Here is a 23,355-nt window from a genome sequence, read left to right on the forward strand (position 1 = left end):
GTTTCTACTTCTAAACGACACAACTTATATTCTTTCACTTTTATAAAGGAGTGAAATTCATATTTTTATATTTTTTTTGTTTACTCTATTTGCTTATTTATCTATTTTTTTCTCTCACTTAAAATGACATAATTTTATATCTTTTTAAAATGATACACATTTTTTCCAAAGTTTAAATAAGCCATGTGATTTATTTTCAGGGAGCATTTTGGGAGAGAAGACATTTTTTTTTATTGAAAAAAAATCTCAAGAAATATGATAGGAAATTTTCTTTTCTTTTTAGGTAAGTTACAAAATTGTGTTTGGTAGGTTCAAATTTTTTTGAAAAATATTGGGTTAATTATACTTATATTATGGAAAAATTAAAAAATCATGCATCAGATGGTATTTTCATTTAAGATTCTGTAGTTAAAATTGAAATGATTAGTGGTGTTCGCAGTCTGGATTGGATCAGTTTTGGAAGTAAAAATCATCTAATTCAATCCCTTCGGTTTAATCATGTAATCATCCATTCGGTTTGAATTTTTTTCCACATCTGATCAGATCCAATTTTATTTGGTTGGGATTGGATCTGTTTTCGATTTTTTAAAAAGCCTAAGATTTGTACGATGATTATTTGGTAAATAACATATCTTTTATATGTATTAGCTTTGTAAAGTTTGTATGATGATTATTGTGCAATATGGAAGCATTGTACAACAAAAAGTTAAATTATCATCTTTTACTTTCAATAAAAAATTTATAATGTGGTTGCCTGAGATATGAAGTAACCCAAATTTTCATCCTATAGAGGAGCTGTTGTAGAACAATGACCTATGTAATTAAAACATATTATGTATCTTACCAAAAAAAAAAAACATAACATAAATCAAACACAACTCACTTTCTCCAACATGATGGGTTAATAGGGCTTGGATATAGAACTTTGCTATATGATTTTTGGGCCATGATTGGGGAAATGCCCAAGTAGGTAGATGGTAAGGTTTGGGAATAATTAGATCGATTTGGATTGGTTCGGTTTTCATCAACCCATCCGAAAACTGATCTAATTCAATTAGATTTTGTGATTTTTTTCGATTTTTGATTTTTCGATTTTCGGTTCGGTTACCGCGGTTTGAATCGGTTTGGATCGGTTGATGAACACCCCTAAAAATGATGGGGCAAAAAATTTCCCGAGAATATTTTTTGTTTTCTCGTACCAAGCGTTGGAAAAAAATTTACTCCACCTAACTTTCCATGGATTTCTAAAAATATCTATATACCATAGAGCCACTTAAGGTGGTTTATAACGGATAATTTTTTTTTACTTGGAATTATGGTTATCAAAATTATATTGGGAAAGTAAACTTTTGAAAATGTGATTAAAAAACTGTTTGATCGATAAAATTATTACTCGAAATATTGACTCAAGTTTACTGATTCTATATTTGGTTTATTGTTAAATATTATTGGGAATGTTAAATTTTTTCAACATCCAGAATTCCAAGAATATCACCTCGTGGTAGTATTCTTACATGTCATTTTTCTATACAATTTATTCATAAATCAGAATCCCGAAAAAATTAGATTTTCAAAAAAAAAAAAAAATTCAAAAACCTTCTACTAAATGTGAGTAAATAGAATTCTCAATACCAAATTTCCGAAAATCCAAAAGAAATTCATGTACCAAAAAAGCCCCTTAATGAGTTATCCCTTGTGCTTTAATTTTTATAGTTTATTTTATCGTGTTTCTTCTAATCCAAATCTCTCTTTGATAGTGTTACAGTTTCTAATTATTATAACTATTTTAGCCTTCTTACAAAAATATATTTCTGCTACCTTTTTATCATCTTCTTTTCCAATTTTGCAAGAATTTTTCACTATGTAAAATTTTTACCATATAAGAGTGTTGCGGCCTCGTACCTTGGTGATGGAGCCATTACAGAACCAAGTTGGTTGCAGTATATGAGAGAGTGGGGTCCTACCATTATATATGATTCACATTTCGAAATAGAAAAGTTAATAAATCTGCTTCTATTGTTTGTTAGATTTTCTATGGAGAACTTAATTGAATTATTTCCAACAGAGCTTTAGGGTGAGGAGGGGCCAACCGGGCCAAAGGAGAAGGACAATTTGCTAGGAGATGAATATTGCTAGTTCTGTTTCTTGTTACCATCTCTTGCTATGTTTCTCTTCTACTAGCTATGTCTTGTGAGCTCTTGTTTTTCCACTCATTTTGATGGGAAAGGAATCCAAACTTATTAGTATCTTGCCACCTTGGTAATGGTATGTTGTGTTTATGACTAAGGTGGACCAAGACATCATCATCAATCATGTATCGATTGTAAAAGGAGGTGTACCTCAGATAGTAGCAACTCATGTCATTCTTGGTGGCGTGAAAAAACAAAAGCGCTTTGATGTTAGAGTTGCTTAAAAGAATATGTGTACATACAAAATATGAACATGTATAAGCCAATGTTATTGGCATTATAGACTTTTCTGGTCTCTTTTGTAAGATAATCTTGTTGCCGGTGCTTGGTAGGAGACACGAAAATTTTTGTTAGTGTTCCAAGGATTAGAGCAGGAATGTCTTTGACGCATTGTGGTTATATTACTTAATTCACTTCTATTCGTTTGCTTGCTCTATTCTGCCTAGGAAAGTTTACCAATGAACCAATGATGTGGGGAAAGGGATTCCTTGGGGCCATAACACATGATTGTAAAACACCCTTCTAAATTTTGGGGAAGAACATTACAAGGTAACTGAGGTATATTTTTGTAAAAAATGTAGAATACACGTGAACCTGACAAAGACTCATATTTTAGAAGATTCAATAAAAGATAATGCAAAAAGAAAAATTATCCAAATAAGAAAGAGAATCTTCTATTAATGACGATCTTATCCAGACAATTAAGCAGTTGGACATGGACCCTGATATTACTAAAATGTCCAGAAATACATTACTGCCAGGTAATTCATCTATAAACAAATGATTAAGTCAATAAGGTACACAAATTCTAAACTCTCTCTCTTATTTATCAGTGTGCACATACCTCACTTTTTGGCTATTTTGTTGTGCACAGTCATCTGCCTATCTTCAAAGATATCTTCTTCATAGATACCCAAGAGAGACACATAGATTGTAGATAGACATTATCAATCTCTGATTGAACATATAAGTCATAACAAGTTATATTAATTATAAACTCTAACACTATTAAGAAGACTTGGATAGAAAAAAGCACATGAAATAAATGAGAAAAAATAAAACATAGAAGATAAGTGATTCAGAAGCAAATGACGCGGGTATTTCAAACTTTACACTATTAACTATCTCATACTCTCAAACTGTTCCTCGGGAATAGTATGTTGTTGCATAGAGCCCAACATTTTATGAAGACAGCCACTTATAAGTAAGAGGCTCAAGAAGAAATCCACTTATCTATCAGACTATCAATCCACTTGAGGCCCAATCCACATGTATATGTTATTGCATTTTATTTTATTTTTTGGTAAACAGTGTTATTGGATTTTTTTTAATAAACTTTAATTTAAGAAATAAATAAATAAAATCTATATATAACGTTTTGTAGTGAAGTATTGTACACTATGATTAAATTCATTGTCACACGTTTTAATTTTTTCATGTAATTACTAATATTTATTTATGAAATTTGTAATCTCGATTTAAATGCCACTCTTTAAATAAATTTAAAATTTAAGCCGAATTCAATGTAAGTTCACTCAAGTACTGACTAATAAAAACAGAGAGAAAAATACACAATATATATGTCAAAGATAAATAAATTAATAGAATTTTTTTATATTCACATTGTTTTCTTGAATTCACTTCAATGTCATAACATATTAAACCTTAAGTGTTTTTTTTTCTTTGGCTTTGGAAAATAAACAATATTGCAAGGATGCGGTCAACTTTACTTATCCAGGTTACGAGTAGAGGTGTAAAGTGGGTGGCCCGCCCCACCATAAACTCGCTAAAAAATGAAGAAGACACTACATCATATATTGTGGCATTTTCAGAAAACGCTACCTTGACCAAACTCACACACTCTCTCGGTCAGTGTTAAGAAAATCGGACCGACCCGGTCGACCCGATAACCGATAACCGGTCCTGTTGAAGCAACGGACCGGCCATGCATCGAGACCGGTGCGACCCGGTCTGACCCGGCCGGTTTTTCATGAAAATCGGTGACCCAACCCGGTCCCAAAAAAAAATTATAATGGACATATTTGAATATTTTTTTGCTTATTGACTTACATAAGTTATGTACCTACAACATTAATATTATCTCAATTATGTACTATGCAGAAAATTTTGATTTGATTTATAGTTAGAGATGTCGTTTTCTGAACCTAAAGCCTCGTATCATGATCATTATATTTTTGTTTGATCTTTTATTGGATAATAATATGCGATTTATTATTTTTTATATTAAAATATTTGAAATTTTTATCATTTTTTTTAGATATTTGAATATGTTTATAATTTCTTAATATAAATTATAAAATTGCATATAATTATCGGGTCATGCGGTTGAACCAGTGACCCAATACCGTGACCGAGTCAATGACCGGGCCAATTTTAATAACATTGCTCTCAGTTCTCTTGTTGCATACCACGAAGAAGACAGCTGAAAATTGCTTAATGAGGTCTCTTTAATTCACTTAAGTGGGGTGCCATGTGTTTAAGTGTTTCCTTGGTGAAAAGACCAAAATGCATTTAATGAATCCACATCATCACATACTTAAACTCCCACTAATCCAAGAATTAGTCACCAAATCAAAATTTCAACATTCAGTAATGTCCATTAAAATTACTTTAACAGATGAATCTATAGTTTTTCAGTAATTTGGTAAAATTATGATTTTACCCCTAGTTATGCATTATCGGCACGTTTCCCCAAAATTCACCAAATAATTCTCATAATAATTTTTCTTAATTCTAAATACTTCTTTTAACATATATCCAATCCTAGAGCAGAAATCTCAATTCTGAGTTTCCCGATAAAATTACACCGCAATATTTTATCCGGTAAAAATTACTATTTCTTAATTTTCCAGAAACTTGCCTGTTAACTCCAAATTTTGTTCTGAATCCAAATCCATCAATTTTTTTCATCAAATAATGTCTAATTTTACCATTTCACATGTTAGGGTTACGTATTTGTCAAATTACCATTTTACCCTTCGTGTATTTTGACCTAACGCTCAAGATTTTCTAATTAAACCCTCTAACCCACAATTAACCTTTAATCTTGTATTTCAAATATGTGAGGTGTTATATTCACCCAACCTTTTTGCAATTTTGTCCGCAAAATTAAAATCATACGCGTCCACTAACTCAGGATATAGCCGGAGAATCTCATCATATCGCTCTCAAGTAGCTTCCTCAGGTGTGCGTCCTTGCCTCTACACTTTGACCATAGTGATAATCTTGTCTCAGAGTTTCTTTTCACTATGGTCCAGAATACATAACGGACCAACAAGAGTCTTTAAGTTCTCCTGTATCTCAATATCATCTGGCATCACCACATGTAATTCATCCAGAACGTAACGGCGTGGCTAAGAGCTTACTCTAATTAACTAATTCATTCTCACCAGTCGGGTTACCTTACCTACAGAGCATACAATTCCTTTTAGAAGGTGTGCTACCCTAGTTAGCTTATCAACAAAGATCCACATAGAATCACATCCAGTCTAATTTCTGGGCAATTCAACCATTATTTTTCTAACATCCAATCCCTACCTTTCAAGCACATAACATACTCCGACACATTTTAATCAACATTTATCCTCGATTCAATTTTATTCCTGAAATTCTGGCACTTCTGCCATTAAGCCCTTTTTAGTACCATTTATCACATAGATTTACTTTGATATACAACCAAAGTTACTAAATATCTTAGTTCAGATTAAATATCATCCCGGTATCTCACCATTTCTTTGGTGCAATTTTACGTAGGTAATTACATAGTTTTACGCTCCCGGTAAACTCACTCTCAGTGGAAATAATCCCTATTCACGGCCTCTAGCCACAGGTCATACATACATGCACTTCTACTCAAGTTCTTAATCCAAGAACGCGCAATTTCATTTCTACAGTTTATGTTGAACAAGTACCTGCAATTAATCAAGTTAGTGTCTATTTTCACTACTGGCATACTGATGCCTTACACCATTATTATGTATATTACACGATCTTGACCATCCACGATCTATCATCAATCCCTCTAATATCTTACTTCAATCATAATGCTTTCAAGTTCCATACTTACATTCTCATATGATATGATCAATAATTTAGGATCACAATACCAATTGTTCCCTAGTAACGCGTTCATCTATCTATGAATTCACTTTCATACTTTAATCCACAAGGAACCTTTTTTGTACCTCAAAATCAAATTTAACCTTATATGTTTACACAATGCCACATATCTTTCATTCTTTTAGACCTCAATTTCATGGTCATTGCCATTTGATAATTGATATTCAACTCAATATATAATATCCCATCACATAGGGATTTCCAACATAGTTGCCCAATCACATGAAACTCATTTGGGGAATATTTTTCAGGTACTGAGATTATTGATATTGATGCATTTTAAGGCAAGAGGCCAGTGTAGAGATTCTAGCACGAAATGAGACATGCATTACTGTATTTGATATTCACATAAGACATGATCATTAATTATCATTTTATGTACTTTTATATTTAATGTGAGCATAAATAAAGTTGATTTCTTTGGAATGTTGTTCAAGGAAATGATTTATAGATTCTATTGTGCGTATAACTGGGGTATTAAGGTTATGGGGCCTTAGGGAGTGGACTTAGTTCCTTCGACCTAGAGTTAGTGTCACCACGAAAAGAATGACTACGTAAAAGATAATATTGAAATAAATATTTTTAAAATAATTGAATTTTCCAATTGATTATTAACAAAGCCCATTTTGTGATAAAATTGAATTGAGTTTTAGCATTTATTGGAATATTGGGTCTTGTTGAATATATGGAATTGTGTTTAACTGTGATTTGTGAGAAGAAGGCCCAATTTAACTACCAATGATTTGGGCCTATCTCTAGGCTATATAAGATAGGTTACGCCTTTTAATTGATTTGCCACATAGAAAGCTATTGTGTGTATTGTATCGTAGATTGTGTAATAGACATAATCAAGTTGTTTTATTTACTATATAAGGTGAAAACATGATACATATTGATCTGCTAAAAATTAAAGCAAAAATAGTTACCTTATTGAATAATTCAAGTCACTTCAGGTTTCTGACATCCTCTTTATTATACAGGTTGATTTGCACCTGACTTATGCGAGATGGAGGCTCAGCCTAGGAAAAGATCAATGGGCCCAGGACCATTGCTTAAACATAAGGGAATGCACGTTCATCTCGCGTAAAGCAAAAAATATTTCGCATCCTTACTAACACATGCTAACAAGTAGCTTAGACAAATGGGACCTAGCGAGATCAGCTGCTCAGAACAACCTGGCCACCACACAAACCAATGACTAAATGACGACACCAGCTTGCCACAACATCTACAAGGACATAACCTGACTATACGCATCTCGCCTACATCATAGCATGTGAAAGGCTGCTACTCTCGACCAATGAGAATGAATACCACCATACATAGGTGACATAATCAAATGAACCCCTCTACTATAAATATCAAGGCATTCAGCCCAGACAGAATCATCAATTCCTCAATACTTGAGCTACTTGAATAGTGAATCACCTTGGACCCCTTGAGTCTTTTTCCATAATCCCATATAAGTCTCCTATAGCCTCCTGAATCATCTAGCCAACGCTCCAATCGTCTCGCCAAGCATCCTCCAACTCTTCTCTCCATCAATTGTCCCAGCTCAACCGTATGTGATCTAACCTAATAGTCATTAGACTAATCACTTGTGTTTGTATGCTCTTAAGTCCTATCTGATATAAAGCTATAAGATTATGCATAACCAGATTATTATCATAATTGAAGATGGTCTGTATTAGGTTCTATGGTTTTTATTCCTTTCCATTAGGGGAGATTTTTCACATTAAAAATTATTGTGTTTTTCTCTCCAAGTGCCTAATTGATGCTCCACATGATGACTTGTGTTCCTTTCGCACTAATATAAGAAGGACATCGTCCTAATAGCTAGCGCGATACATTGAAAAGAATTGCAATCCTGAAAACATTGTTCTATATTTATATATTTAAAGACGTAATCATTTTAAGACTTGTGAAGTTATTTTTAGAAAATTAGATTTAAAAATATATCATTTTACCATAAACCATTGGTAGGTTTTTGTTTCCCCAAAGGTCTCGAGTTTAAGTCTAGAGAATGGAGAAAATGACTTTGATAGAGTCACCCCTAGAAATCATGGGCACATTAAAACATATGAAGAGTCTATGTCCAACACAAGTTCAACATGTTCAAAAATTAATATACATATAATGAAAAATTAAAATAAAGGACTAAATGAAAGTGTTTTTCTAGTGTTCGACTTGATGAGCCAGAGATAGAATAAAGTGTTTTTCTAGATGGAGATGATAAAATGCTCCATTAAAAGAAAATAATTAAACTTTTATTGTAATGTGGTCTGCATAATTTATGATTTTCTTTGGATATTCTATTATTTTTGCTTTTTGTTAATGTAAAAGAATTAGGAGAAGGATATTGTAACAACCAACTAGTATTACTACCAATGTTACTACCAATCAATTTCACTATTAGATCGTTATGTTGATCCAACGGTTATATTTATTTTCATCTTTGTATGGTTATGATTTCCCAAATTTAATACTTTATATTTATTTTTACCTTTGTATGATTATGATTTCTCATATTTAATGCTTTCACATTAAATATGGAGAATCATAACCATACAAAGATGAAAATAAATATAACCGTTGGATCAACATAATCGATCTAACGATGAAATTGATTGGTTGTAACACTAGTTGGTTGTTACAATATCATACCCAAAGAATTATGGAAATAATTGATTTTCTTTGATTTTTTGGTTAAATTGATGGATATAATCCATTTTGTTTCCTTTTTTTAAGTTATTGAATATGAAATGTAATATACATTGAATATATTACAAATATTATTTAATATTAAAATGTGTCTCAAAATGTCGAAATCTAAACTTTTTTAAGAATTGACATATTGAAATGTCATACGGTGTTGTATCATGTCGTGTATTGGTTGTCGGTATTGGTGTTTCATTAATTGTTGCCCCCAATGAGTCCAACAATGCTCAAAATGGACAAGTCAGGTAATTTTTTAACCCGTGGATATATATATGTGTGTGGTAGGATCATTTGACACCAGTATTAAATTAAAAGTGTGACACCTTATCTGATGGTCATTAGATCAAGACAGATCAACATTGTCACATGCTTACAAATTAGAGTCGTTAAATCAAGGTAAGATCAATGAATGACTCTCAAATGAGGTGTCAAACTTTTTATTTGACCCGGTGTCAAATGATCATGTCCATATATATGTATATGTGTGTGTGTGAAACAAAAAGTTATCTCATCTGAGGGTCGTTAGATCAAGGCAGATCAACGATGTCACATTATTACAAATCAGAGTCGTTAGATAAAGGTAAGATCAATAACTCAATGAGGTGTCAAACATTTATTTAAAATCGGTGTCAAAGGATCATGGCATATATATATATATATATATATATATATATATATATATATATATATATATATATATATATATATATATATATAGGGGTAGGATTCTTTGACACCGGTGTCAAATTTAAATTGATAAAAAAAGATCAATGGTGTCACATACTTAAAAATCAGAGTCGTTAATCTTTTTTGATCTAATGGCTTTAAGATGAGGTGTCAAATTTCAAATTTGACACTGGTGTCAAAGGATCCTACCTCATATATATACATAAGTGTGTGTGTGTGCACGCGCTATAAAACCTGGATCGACACAGTTGGGTCGACGCAGAAATTGGTAAACTGATCATGTAACCGGTTCAATTTTTGGACATGTAATGGAACCGGTGTGAACTGGTCGATTTTTGTAAAAACCGTTGATCTAGTCGATTTTGACCTAACCAGTTTTATTTGAACTTGCCAGGTCATGCATATTTATTTTAAAAAAAATAATGGATCTCAACACTATGCTTGTTTGAGAGAGAATTGAAGGTAAAGCTTGATACTTATTAGAGAGAAAATCGTAGGTAAAGCTTGATACTTGGATAGCACTGTCACTCGCAGTCCCAAACCACAAGACCTGCCAATGGTTTTAGCTCACACCTGATTTAAGCGACTACGACAATAAAAAAACTATCATAACGACACTTTGAGAATTTGTAATTGACGAGGGTGTAGTGGTAACCGTTTCTTGTAACAGTAGCGGAAAAGAAGGCAGCTTCCAACGGAGAAAAAGAAGGAAAGTCAGGTTTTGCTTTCTGAATTAGACTTTTGTGGACCAAAAGAAAGAGTGCTCTACAAGTGGATATGAACTTTTGTGTGATATCGAGAAAAAATTAATGAAATATACAAGTTTTCTTTTTTATTTTTATTTTAGCTAAGCAATGACATGAAATTGGTTGGACTTTGGACCGATTATTATTATTATTATTATTATTGATTTGAGTATTTTTAATATTAAATTGGACAAATTAATTTTGTTTATATAAATATTTCTCCAAATATTTTTAATGTTCAAATTTGGATAAATTAATAAGCATAGGAATCAATTGAAGCATTAAAATTACGTTTATAGTACAATGGTGTGTGATTTATTATTTTTTATATTAGAATATTTGAAACCAATATCATTTTTTATAAGTATTTGAGTATATTTAAAATCTTTTAATATAAATTATATATTTATGTATACTTACTGGGCATGCGATTAAATCAGTGACCCAGTAACTTAGGGGGTGTATTGGATTGAGATTTCAAAGGATTTTCATAGATTATTTTTGAACAAAAAAATCCATTGGTATTCAATTAGGATTTTAATGGATAGAAAAAAAGTCTTCTGGTATTCGATTAGGATTTTAAAAGATTATTTTAGAGTCCGTCCAAATCCGTTGGTATTCAATCAAGATTTTAAACAATGACAAAACAATCTTGTGATATTCAAAAATCTATTGATTTTAATGAATTTTCTATTGGTGTGGATTTCGTGAGACTTTTTAGTAAGAAATATAAATAGGATGCCTCTCTCACAATCTCACCCTAACACCTAAGATTTCTTGAGATTTCTCTATTGCAGTGTTTCTTCTTCCTTGAGCAGACTCGCTCAAAATCGGATTCCGCCATGGGAGCTTCGTCAAAACTCAAAAATAGCATATTTTTTTAGCGATTTTCATTACAAAACAACCCAAAATAACAAACTAACGAGATTTTAATATAATCAATCTCAAAAATAGTATATTTTTAGCCATTTTTGAAAATTTTTGAAAGTTTAAAAATTGATTTTTCAAGCTATGGATCACGGTTTTTCTTGGCACAAAAGGTGTGATTTTTGTATTAAAAACAACATAAAATAGTAGGAAAATAACAGAGAAACTAAAATCCTCAAACCAATTTTCGTTTTACATCAATGAAATAATATCAATATAAAGAAAGATTAAAACTTTCATAATATGAACCATATATTTCGTAACAATACATTCATGAACGAAATTCCTTCACTATAGGAAACGATTTCAAACAATTATTGTGTCAATAGATAACTAAAAACTTGTTTTTCAAAAGCCCCAAAGTAATTTAAGGTTTCAATGTATCGTTTGAAAAAAATTTGAGAAATTTTCTAAACTTTTATGTAATAAAACCCAGAAATTTGAATTTGAATTTTTCGTAGAATATTCAATGAAAATATGCATATGATATAAGTTAGAAAACTCTTATCACGTAGAACAAAAATCTCAAGGTTTTCAAGATCAATTGCAAAAAATTCCAAATGAAATTTTATCACGAACTTTAGGTTCTATATGCAAATTTAGAATTATTTTAATAATTAAAAAAATGAGTCTTATAATCATATATGCATAGCTTTGATACCAAATGAAGAAGATAATTTTCAATCCATTGGTCAAACCCAAGAGAAAAATGCTAATGCGTGGAGGACTAATGTAACTTTAGATATTTGAAGAGTTGTTGCTTAGTAATTTTGAATGTTTGTTAAAAATTATATTATGTTTTACTAATTGAGAAAATTATATTAGGTTTTACTTCTTTTATTAATTTCATTGCATTTGTTTGTTATTTTTTTATTGACTCTTGTAATTTTGAATGTTTGTTAAAAATTATATTATGTTTTACTAATTGAGAAAATTATATTAGGTTTTACTTTTTTTATTAATTTCATTACATTTCTTTGTTATTTTTTTATTGACTCTTGTAATTTTGAATGTTTGTTAAAAATTCATATTATTTTTTAAAATCTCATAAATCCAAATTGTCCTTTCAAATCTTATAAATTCTATTAAAATCTTTTAAAATCCAATCTTATGAAATCTTGATTGTAAAAAAAGTCTTTAAAGTACCTCCACTTCTAAATAGTCTTTTCAGATCTATAAGATTTTTTATCTCAAAAAAATCTTTTAAAATCCTAATCCAATACACCTCCTTAGTATCTTGACTTGGTCAATGACCGAGCCGAGTTTAATAACAATGATATATATATATAGAGAGAGAGAGCTTATCATTTCTCAAGCTGCTTGAGATAACTCTATTTTCGGCTACTAAATCATAATCGTACAAAGATGAATCAACGGTGATAAAGGAAGAGAGAGAAAAAAGAAATCATAACCATTCAAAGGTGAATCAAGTAATATAAAGAAATAAATAAACAAAATGACGTAGTTTTGGGGAAACCAGAGATAAATATATCTCAAGCAACTTGAGAAATATTTTTCTCATATATTATATATGGGGTTTACATTTGTCGTTTAACATGACACAACAAACTTTCCTACACACAACATTTTGTGGGGCCCACACTTTTTTAAGAAAAAAGAAAAAAAAGAAATTATGGTACGCAAAACGAATCTCTATAACATTACACAATCACTTTTTCTACAACATAACTCTTATAAAACCCATTATATATATGTATATATTATGAGCTTATCATTTCTGCAGCCGTCGTAGACAGTGTTATCTGCAGCTGACACAGAAAAGTGGGTCCCACAGTTTTTCTTAAAAAAAAAAAAAACCAGGATCTGGTTCTGTATCCTAGGATCCGGTGCCGTATCCTGACTTGTTGTAGGTGCAGCGGCTGCAGAAATTATTTTGCCATATATTATTTGTTATGTTTAATATGTTTTAAATAAATATTTTGACATTATTATTTCTGCGTGAAATTCTTTTTCTTTTCGCAGGCACCGGGAAATTGAATCTAGTCATAAGAAGAATCGAAAGAAAATACGTGTCCATGATTTGTTTATTTTTCACTCATATAAGATAATAAGACAGGGATGAATACGATGCTGTCTTATAAAAAATAAGTACTTACTTTCTACAGCATTTTTTTATCTTCTTATTTTAGGGTAAATAAATTTGAAAAATAATAAATGCTAACAGATATATATTTTAAATTTATTTAAAAATGACATTCCTAATCATGATCCATTCCATTCCAGAGGAACGATACATCTTTAAGAGCTAAGGTAACAAATGCAAACAGCTCCTATTGTATTGGCTAACAGTAGCCTCTGAAAATATGAACACGAAGCACTGCATCTTCTCTGTTGATGAGCTCAAAGACACAAAGCTCTCCACCTACCAAATCACTTTCTCCTGCAAATTGGGACCAACCACTAGACAATACACCATAATTGTTGTGTGGATAACAGAGCAACTTTACAGGCCACAATTTGTTTTCAAATTGTAACATCACAATCTGCGTCTTGTTCTTGAAGTACTCTTCGAGGAAGGCTGGTGGTACACGCTGCATAAGTTATATTTTCATCACCAAACACTTAATATAAGTGTTAACAGTAATAGTAACTGCAGTCTTGCTGCTTGCCATTTATAAAGTTTCCCCACATCATATATATGAAAATAATTGACCTATACGGTGTAAGTTCCCTAGGAATCAAATTGTTATTAATGAAGATAAAACTAGTAAGTTGGCATCTATATATGTTGTTCTTATACCTTTATAAGAAGTCTTATACTTAATATTGTGATCTGGATAAAATATAGGTCCAATCAGGGCCCAAAAACACATAAGGAAGCCCAGACCCATTGAAGACCAGAGCAAAGCGCAAAGAACAAACACATACGCGATGCCCTCATCGCGACACACAAGACGCGATGCCCTCATCGCGACACACAAGACGCGATGCCTTCATCACGTCACACAAGACGCGATACTCACATCGCGTATGAAACCTTCTATAGGAAGTAAACTTAAGGCCCAAAGCAACTCCACCGCGCCTTAACTCCAGTAAACAACGAACAGTTCCAGCTTGCCACAACTCTACTACAAGACACTATGGAAGATAAGGCTACTCAGGTCCCCTGACTGACCTGCAGCCCAAAGCTGGCCACTCAGAAGTCAAGCCGCTTTAACTAAGGCGGCATCTTAACTACTATATAAGCAAACGATATACCACCAAGGTACGATCATCTTTACTTAATCAACACAAAAAACACTTGCCTCTGATACTGACTTAAGCATATGAGTATCTTTGCAGGTAGCCCCCATTTGGTGCAACACGCCAACGAGAAGGACAAAGCTCAAGCACTCTCCAACAGCAATACCAGCTCAAGCACTCTCCAACAGCAATACCAGGCCCAGGCCACTAACAACGTAAGCTCATTCAACCGTGTGTGATTGGGCTCGATACATATAGACAGGGGGAGGCTAGGGTGGGCGGCCGCCCCCCTCTCCAAAAAAAATTGAATTTTTTTTAATGCAGTTGAAGGTTAACATGGTACTATTAAACGTGCTTCTACTAGAAGTTCTGGTTTGAGATTCAAGTTGAAATCTACCTCCACTTCACTTAAAGTGTGTGTGTTATGTTTAAGTTTTTTTGCATTTTCTTTTTTATTTTCATATGCTATGTTTTGGTTAATGAAAGCTTTGACCTTTTTACCACCCTTTTGCTCTCTTTTCATTTGCATGGTTGTGTTTCTCTTTGTGTAGTGGTTTCATATAAAGAAAATGAGTTTACTCTAACTTAAAAGATTCACTTTTTGTGGCAACTTGTTTGCAGTCTTTTAATTTTTTTTTTTTAAAATTATAGTTAAAAGCATTGTTTTAATTAAGGCACTTTTTTTTCTTTTTTCTTTTTTAATTATTGCTTTAAACTACCTTTTATGTTTGTTGGAACCGGCCAACAGTACATTATTTCAGTCTTTGAAATGTTAAAAGTTAATATTTTGATAAAAAAATTCCCTAAATGAGTTTCACGAAGGTATGAGATTAATAGGTAAAGAAAATATTGATATTATGCGAGACAAAAAATTAATTTTCGCCCCATCTCCTCCAATCCTGGCTCCGCCACTGCATATAGGCGAGTCCATACTGTATTTGGTCTGATCATATTGCAAATTAATTCTCTTGTATCTAATGATTTAAGTAGCTGAAAAAGATTAAACTAAAGCCATTAGATATAAGTGAAATAATACCCAAAATTAAAAGTATAATTTATAAACTTGTAAAATAATGCTAACTAAACCTTACCGGTCTTCGTCCCTCCATATATATTGGCGTTATATTGATAGCGAAAGAGGGATTTTTTGAGGCAAATTTATTTTCTTCTTTCATAACTCCATTTGTGAAGGGGCAGGGAGTAATCAACGGTGAAGATCTTCGAGTTGGCTTAACACCTGTGCATTGACAACAAAACCATCTAGTTTAAGGATTAGCTCCATCCATTTGTTTGTTTTTTATTCCTATGATAAGGTGTGAGTATATTGCTTAGTCATCTATCTCAAGAGTAAATGTCAAAAACTTCATATGTAGAATTTTTCCAACCCTCATTTTGAAAGTCATCTTAAAACCCACCGAACGATTAACTTCGACTCACATTTGTTTTATCATCTTAATTTTGAGTTTTCATTTTTTTCAACGGAACTAATTTTGAAAAGGGAAAAGTATTGTCTTTTTAAATAACATAACTTATAATATTTTATTCTCACAAAGAGTTAAAACCCACATTTATATATTTTTTTTTGTTCACTCTCTCCTTCTCATGATTTATCTCTTTCTCTTCCTTAAAATTAGACAATTTTACATCCTTTAAGATGTCCTTTCTAAAAATATTCCAAAAATAAAAAATACGAACATTGGCCTCTAAAAATATGAACATCAAATACTGCATCTTCTCTGTTGATGAGCTCAAAGACACAAACATCTCCACCTACCAATTCACTTTCTCTTGCAAATGCGAACCAACCACTAGAAAACATATAACAGAGCAACTTTACTGGCCACAATTTCTTTCCAAACTTGAAATTCACAATCTGCGTCTTATTATTGAAGTACTCTTTGACGAAGGCCCTTGGTACAGGCTGCATCAAGTTATATTTTCATCACCATGATGAGATCACAGCCTAACTTTAACTGTTAATGTAAGTACAACAATAACTACAAGCTTGCTGCTTGCTTGGTATGAAGTTTCCATACAGATATATATGTATTTAATTTGGTCAGTGCTCAACTTAACCTTACCGGTCTATTTCCCGAGTTAATATTGATTGTGAAGAAGGGATTTTCTGAGGCAAATTTATTAGCTTCATTCAATGCTCCATTTGTGAAGGGGCAGTGAGTTGCCGTCTCACCTGTGGCATGGCAACAAAACCACTTAGTTTAAGGATTCACTCTGCACAATTTTAACTATGTGACAAGCTTAGAATTTAACTATGTGACAAGGGTATGTTATGAATATTTGACCTCTAAAGCTCATGAAATACATTAAATAAAATGAAAAGGATAACCCAATCATGAAATACATACCATCAGATTCTTTCTTTACTGATGAAAATTTAGACTTCTCAAAGTTTTTGCCTTCAGTTTGGACATGATGGGGCAAATTTTGCTCAGGGGATCTTCTCTTAACATCTCCACTTGTGCCAGTCCTTGATTTTTTACGTGGTTGAGGAGAAAACATTGGTGATTTTTCTCTCGTCTTATGGCATGGTGGTATCTCATCCAAAATTTTAATTGAGTCTTCATCACTAATCTGGTCAAAGTTGTCTTGTACATCTTGAGAGACATGCAAAGGATAATCTATTTCAAGGGTACTCTTGTCAAATATGTGTACCTCAAAATGACAAGTTTGCATGTATTCAAACAAGACCATATGACCATGATCTAGGGAGTAATATCTGGCAAATTCTTTCCAACCCTTTTGAAGCCAAACATCACCATCATGTTTAGTCCAAAATATTTCCCATTCAGTGCCATCTGGAGGCTTGAGAAACATTGGGTTTGGCATGTCACCACCATATTTCCTAATGAAATTGTATGGGATCTTCTGCAAAGAACTTTCTGTTAGCATGCATAATGATATTCATAGACATTACAGAGAAATCCAAAAATTGGTCTTGTAATAGTTCTGCTACAGAACGAATACGTTTATTTTTTAAATGATTCATGTCACCTCACAATAAAAATCCAAAAAAAAAATAAAAAAAATGAAGATACACGGAGAGAAAAAGGAGATGAAGGAAAGAATGTTTACAAGCTTTCCATCTGCAAGACTTGCTCCATGAATAATCTTGAAGAACAGGATTAGAGTGGGGTGAGGGTGCTTACTCATGGATATTGCTACTTGTGTTCCACCTAGGGGTGTAAATGGGCCAGGCTGGCCCAGCCCAGCCTACGGCCCGGCCTACATTAAGCCCAGGCTCGGCCTTTCAGAAAAGTAGAGTAGGCTTAGGCTTATAAAAAAACTTTTTTAATAAATAGGCCATAGGCCAATTTTGTCAAGCCCGGCCTACAGCCTTGTAGGCTGGCCTATTTAATTTATGAAAATAAAATAATAAAATAATATTTATTTTATGTGGCAAAGACACAAAGTACTAAATACCAATATCTCTTACTTTTTGTGCTATTTTATTTTATGAAAGAAAAACTTGTCTAATGTCTCCAAATTTTACATGCTGTTGCAGCTTAATACCATGGAGCAATGGGTACCTTGCTGGATTATGATGTTACTGATGAAGATCTTTCAATAATACTCTTCTTTCCCTTGTCTTGATGGTGGTTTAAAGATTTTTAAATGAATGACATTCTCTTGTAGACTTTATTTCAGCATCCAGTAATTGTATTTTTCTTATTTTTCTCATTTCTTTGACTTTGACTTTATTCCTCTATGATATACATTCTAGAGCTGAGGTATTATATTGACTCTTTCTTGTTTGTCATCTTTTTCTTATGAGAAGTACTAGTGCATGGATGAATGAAACTTTTTTTGCTCTATACAATTTATTTATTTTGCTTAGTATATATAGTGGGAAGCCTACAAGGCCTGTAGGCCATGTCAGGCTTTCTTATTTTTGAAAATGGGCCGAGCTTGGCCTACAAATAAAGCCTTTAATAGGCCAGTAGGCCAGATAGGCTAGATTTTTTTTTACGTAGGCTTGGGCCAGGATGGCCAAAGCCCAGCCCAGCCCAACCCATTTACACCCCTAGTTCCACCCTCTCTGTGTGTTTGCTTTGTGGCAACAACTAGTGGATTTTAAAATGTGCAATTAGTTGAGTCAAATAATAAAAGTTTATTACCTTCACGAGACACTGGTCAAATTTTTGAATTCCCACGACATTTAATTGGGTCAACTTGGCTTTTCTTCATTTAATTATTAACCATTCCCAGTGTAGCATTTCAACCCATTCAATTGTCTTTTGTTGGGTTTTTTTTTTTTTTTTTTATCGTGGGCTCTACTTGCAATTGCATTCATAATAAGCCAATCTTCGCAATTTCATCACTTGTATGAATCTACGAATGCGATGGCTTAGGTTAGGGGTTAGTTTTCGTCATATAAAATTATGTTATTTTAGTTAAAATTAAAATACTTTATTATGGGAGAAATAATTACACAATAAAAATTATGATGGAAAAAAGTAAAAGATTTCTTTTAATTTAATTATGTTCCTCAAATATTTATTCTTTGAAACGACAGACATGTTTCCCTTCATTTAAATGTACGTTATTATCAAAAAATAAAATAAAATGTACGTTATATTTTTCATAACTAAATAGTTTATTATTTCTATTTCACAATCAAAATTATAATTTATTAAATTGACACAATTAAAAAATAATATTTTTTAATAAAAAGTTATAAAATTAGGTTATTATCAATAAAAAATAAAATGAAATCTTACAATTTTTTTATACGGTGTTTGTAATATCTAAAATAATAAATTCATATCAGCCTAAATTTTTTTATTTTTTTGCGTTCACTGGTGGATACTGGAGTTATATAATTTGCGGTTGTAACATCCCGTCTCGAGCCGGTTCAATTAACATGCATATGATACAAACAGAAACAACGAAAGACTTAACTTACGAAAATACGAGCTAACTTTTTCTTTTTCTAGTTCAATTCTTATTTGACGGAGACGAAAAATCGGGCAGAGTAACCTCTGTAAATCGGACAACTGGAGATTTTCCAATCCCACTCTCACGAGTTCCTAATAGACAGTTTATACAGCATATACTTTCAGAAGTACCAGACATCCATATAAAATCATATAATCATCCATGGGCGCATACATAATTTGGCTCCGTGCCACTATATCTAACAGCATGCAATCCATCAAGTAAACATAACTGAATACTACATCGTCATATCAACATGCCTGAATACCCAAATGTACATGCATCAAACAGACAGACATGTACAAAACATATAAAGGTCATATACAAAATAAAGGATCAAATATCATGATCCACAAAATACTGAAATGCTAAATAACATCAATATACTCCAAAATAGCAGTAGCCTATAGCTACTCAAAATCTGGTCCGTCGATGTGGAACCAATGCACTCTATGAAAAGAATATAAAGGTTCAACGATTTCGATGATAACAAACATGGAAAGAAAGCTTCAAGGTGCAACCATAAAAAAGAAGTCTAAACAAGATCAAGACTCAAGCTTCAAGAGAAGTCACTAAGTCCAAACTCAGAGTAATATACTGTAGGACTTAGGATTATTTGTAAATTGATTCTTTACAAGAATGAAGCTCAAAGTATTTTTTAAATACATGCATTAAATCATCGTTTGACATTCAAATACATTCTTAACATGAAAACATACTTTTCAATGTTCATAAAATGTTTAAACAATATTTGAAAATGATGTGAATCAAGAGAAAACCATTTTAGGGCGAAAACCAACCTTTCAACAGGTTGGTAATCGATTACCCTTCATGGTAATCGATTACCCACTCAATGGTAATCGATTACCTACTGTACAGAGACAAAAATAACGGCTATAAAACGGCTAGTTTGCGAAAATGAGTAGGAAAAAGGCCATAGGGGCCCTCTATAAATAGAGACTATTGTTCTCATTGATGGGACACACTTATTGATCATCATTACTCATTAATTCTCATCCTATTTGCATTATTCTTGTCTTCTTGATCATAAATCCTATTTGAGCTTTATTCTTGTGAGAGTGTCATATACCATTGTTCTTCAACTTGTCTTATTTGTACTTTAAGAGTACTTAGCCATTATTAAACACCTTCCTTGATTACTTGAGTAGCTAGGGGAGTGAACCCTACACACTTGAAAGGTCACCAAATTTCTAAGAAAATTTGGAGTGAAAAAGTGTAAGGCATCAAGAGCCCGAAGTCTTGAAAAGTTGTAGTGGTTTGTCAAGCACCCTCAAGCTTGATAGTTAGTGAAAAGAATTGATCGAGCGGCTTCAGTCTGGACGTAGGTCACGGTGGTGGTGATCGAACCAGGATACACCTAGTTTGCAATTTCTCTAACCTTAATCCTTTTTTTAAGTATTAAAATTGCATCTTAGATTGTCTTTATATATTCACTTGCTTACTTTGTTGATCACTACACTTGCTTTTACTATTAGACATTTCTTTATTAAATCACTTTATTGAAGAAATAGTTTTTAAAACATCAAAGGAGGTACTTTGCGAAAAGATTTTGTAAAACTCAATTCACCCCCCCTTGAGTATTGAAGCCACCTGTCCAACAAGTGGTATCAGAGCTTGAACTCTTGTGTAAAGAGCTTAACCGCTTCAAGAGAAGGGATGGCTTCTTTGAACCATGATATGCCCCTTGAGGGATCATCTAGTATTAGACCTCCATTTTTTAATGGTGTCGATTATTCTTATTGGAAGAGTCGGATGAAAATATTTCTTCAATCTAATGATTTAAGAGTATGGAGTGTAGTTGAAAAAGGGTACACACCACCTACTATAAAAAATGAGAAGGATGAAGATATTCTTAAAGATATAGATAATTACACTGAAGATGAAATTAAGAAAGGAAATTGGAATGCTAGAGCTCAAAACTTGATCATAAATGCCTTAGGTCGTGATGAATACTTTCGTGTTTCAAATTTTAAGAATGCTGAGGAAATGTGGGATATTCTTCAAATAACCCATGAAGGAACGAGTGATGTTAAATTTACAAAATTAAATGCACTCACTAGAGAATTTGAAATGTTTGAGATTCATGAGAATGAAAGTATTCAAAGTATGCAAAAGAGATTCACACACCTTGTCACTCATCTAAATGCTTTAGATAAATCCTTTACTAACCTTGAGTTAATTGCTAAGGTGATGAGAAGTGTGCACAATAGGGAATGGCAACCCAAGTTGACAGCTATTACGGAATCAAAAGATTTGAAAACCATGGATCTTACAACCTTGTTCGGCAAGCTCCAAGAGTATGAAATGGAGCTAACTAGAATAACCTTGAAGGAACAAGCCATCAAGAAAAGTAAGGGAATTGCCTTGAAGGCCTCAACACCAAGCAAAGAGACGGATGAGGAAAAAGAAGATGGAGATTCCGAAAATGGTCTTGATGAAGATGAGATGAGTCTCTTCGTAAAGAAGTATGGAAAATTCTTTAAGAAGAATTTTTCAAAGAAATCCGCATTTCCTCCTAGAAGAAGATCTAAAGATGAAGGATCCTCACAACTCACCATCACTTGCTATGAATGTGGAAAAACCGGTCACTACAAATCGGATTGTCCAAACATTCAAAAGAAAGAAAAATATGAAAAGAAGCAAGGCAAGGATAGAAGGAACTTCAAGAAGGCTTATCTTGCTTGGGATGACGAATCTAGTTCTTCCGATGATGACTCCAAGGAAGAAGCAAACCTATACTTCATGCAAGATGGGAGACCACCGGAGAAATCAAGCAAAGGAACTCAACATATATGTCTCATGGAAAATGAAGACAAAAATGAATCCGAAACCGAGGTAAACTCGTCTTGCTCTACTCTTTCCCCTTCATATGATGAGTTGTCTGACATGTTTGAAGAAATGCATAATGAAACACTAAAACATGTTAAAACTCTTAGAGCATCAAGGAAAACTATTAGTTCTTTGGAAAAACAAATTGCATCTTTAGAAAAGGAAGTGAAAGATTTGAAAGATGAAAATGAAACTTTCAAATTACTTGATGCTAGCACTAGTTGTATCAAATGTCTATCTTCAAATGATAATGCATCTTCATCATCATGTACTTCATGTAAAATCTAAACAATAAAATTGATGATTTAAATGAAATTCTAAGAAAATTCACATGTGGAAGAGATAACTTAAATGTGTTGCTTGGTAAACAAAGATGCATGTTCAACAAATCCGGTTTAGGCTTTGACACTAGCACACAAGAAAAATCGTATAAAATCTTTTTCATCTCTACATCCTACATGACAAGTAGTCCATTCATTAAATGCTTTTATTATAGTGGAAAAGGTCATAGTGCGTCCACATGTAAAGTTAGAAAGAATGGTATTATTGGGCAAATGAAAGTGTGGGTTCCTAAGGGAACTAAGCCCAAGACTAACACACAAGGACCCAACAAAGTTTGGGTACCAAAGTTTAAATCTTGACTTTGTGATGTAGGTTTGCTTAAAGGCTAAAAGCTCCAAATGGTATTTGGATAGTGGTTGCTCAAGTCACATGACGGGAGATGTAACTAAATTCCAATCATTTACAAAGAAAGAGCATGAACATGTTTCCTATGGAGATAACAACAAAGGAAAGATTCTCGGTATTGAAAAAGTTGGTAATTCCTCCTCCGTTTCTATAGAAAATGTTCTACTTGTTGAGGGGCTTAGACATAACTTGCTTAGCATTAGTCAATTATGTGATAAAAATTATAAAATTATTTTTGACTCAACCTCTGT

At 32.6% G+C, this 23,355-nt stretch overlaps 1 protein-coding gene across 1 annotated transcript; it reads right to left on the reverse strand.

The window, feature by feature from the left end:
* Window positions 1–13,710: 13,710 nt before the first annotated feature.
* Window positions 13,711–17,521, reverse strand: LOC133283915 (B3 domain-containing transcription factor VRN1-like). Its single transcript, XM_061480842.1, has 4 exons — window positions 16,978–17,521; window positions 16,693–16,802; window positions 16,338–16,532; window positions 13,711–13,959 (listed from the first exon to the last, which is right to left on the reverse strand). The coding sequence occupies exons 1-4, from the start codon at window positions 17,519–17,521 to the stop codon at window positions 13,711–13,713; spliced, it is 1,098 nt and encodes a 365-aa protein (XP_061336826.1).
* Window positions 17,522–23,355: the final 5,834 nt, after the last annotated feature.

This window comes from Gastrolobium bilobum, unplaced genomic scaffold (genome assembly GCF_033153095.1).
Source record: "Gastrolobium bilobum isolate Gb01-03AN ecotype WA unplaced genomic scaffold, APGP_CSIRO_Gbil_v1 utg39885, whole genome shotgun sequence".
NCBI classification, from domain to species: domain Eukaryota; kingdom Viridiplantae; phylum Streptophyta; class Magnoliopsida; order Fabales; family Fabaceae; genus Gastrolobium; species Gastrolobium bilobum.

Bases quoted from the DNA above. Each gene is read 5' to 3' on its own strand.
- LOC133283915 (XM_061480842.1), bottom strand. From the start codon at position 17,521: ATGCTAACAGAAAGTTCTTTGCAGAAGATCCCATACAATTTCATTAGG. The intron at 16,803-16,977 runs GTATGTATTTCA...GCCATGCCACAG, and splicing joins AGTAAAGAAAGAATCTGATG to GTGAGACGGCAACTCACTGC. The intron at 16,533-16,692 runs GTAAGGTTAAGT...AACTTGATGCAG, and splicing joins TTAACTCGGGAAATAGACCG to CCTGTACCAAGGGCCTTCGT.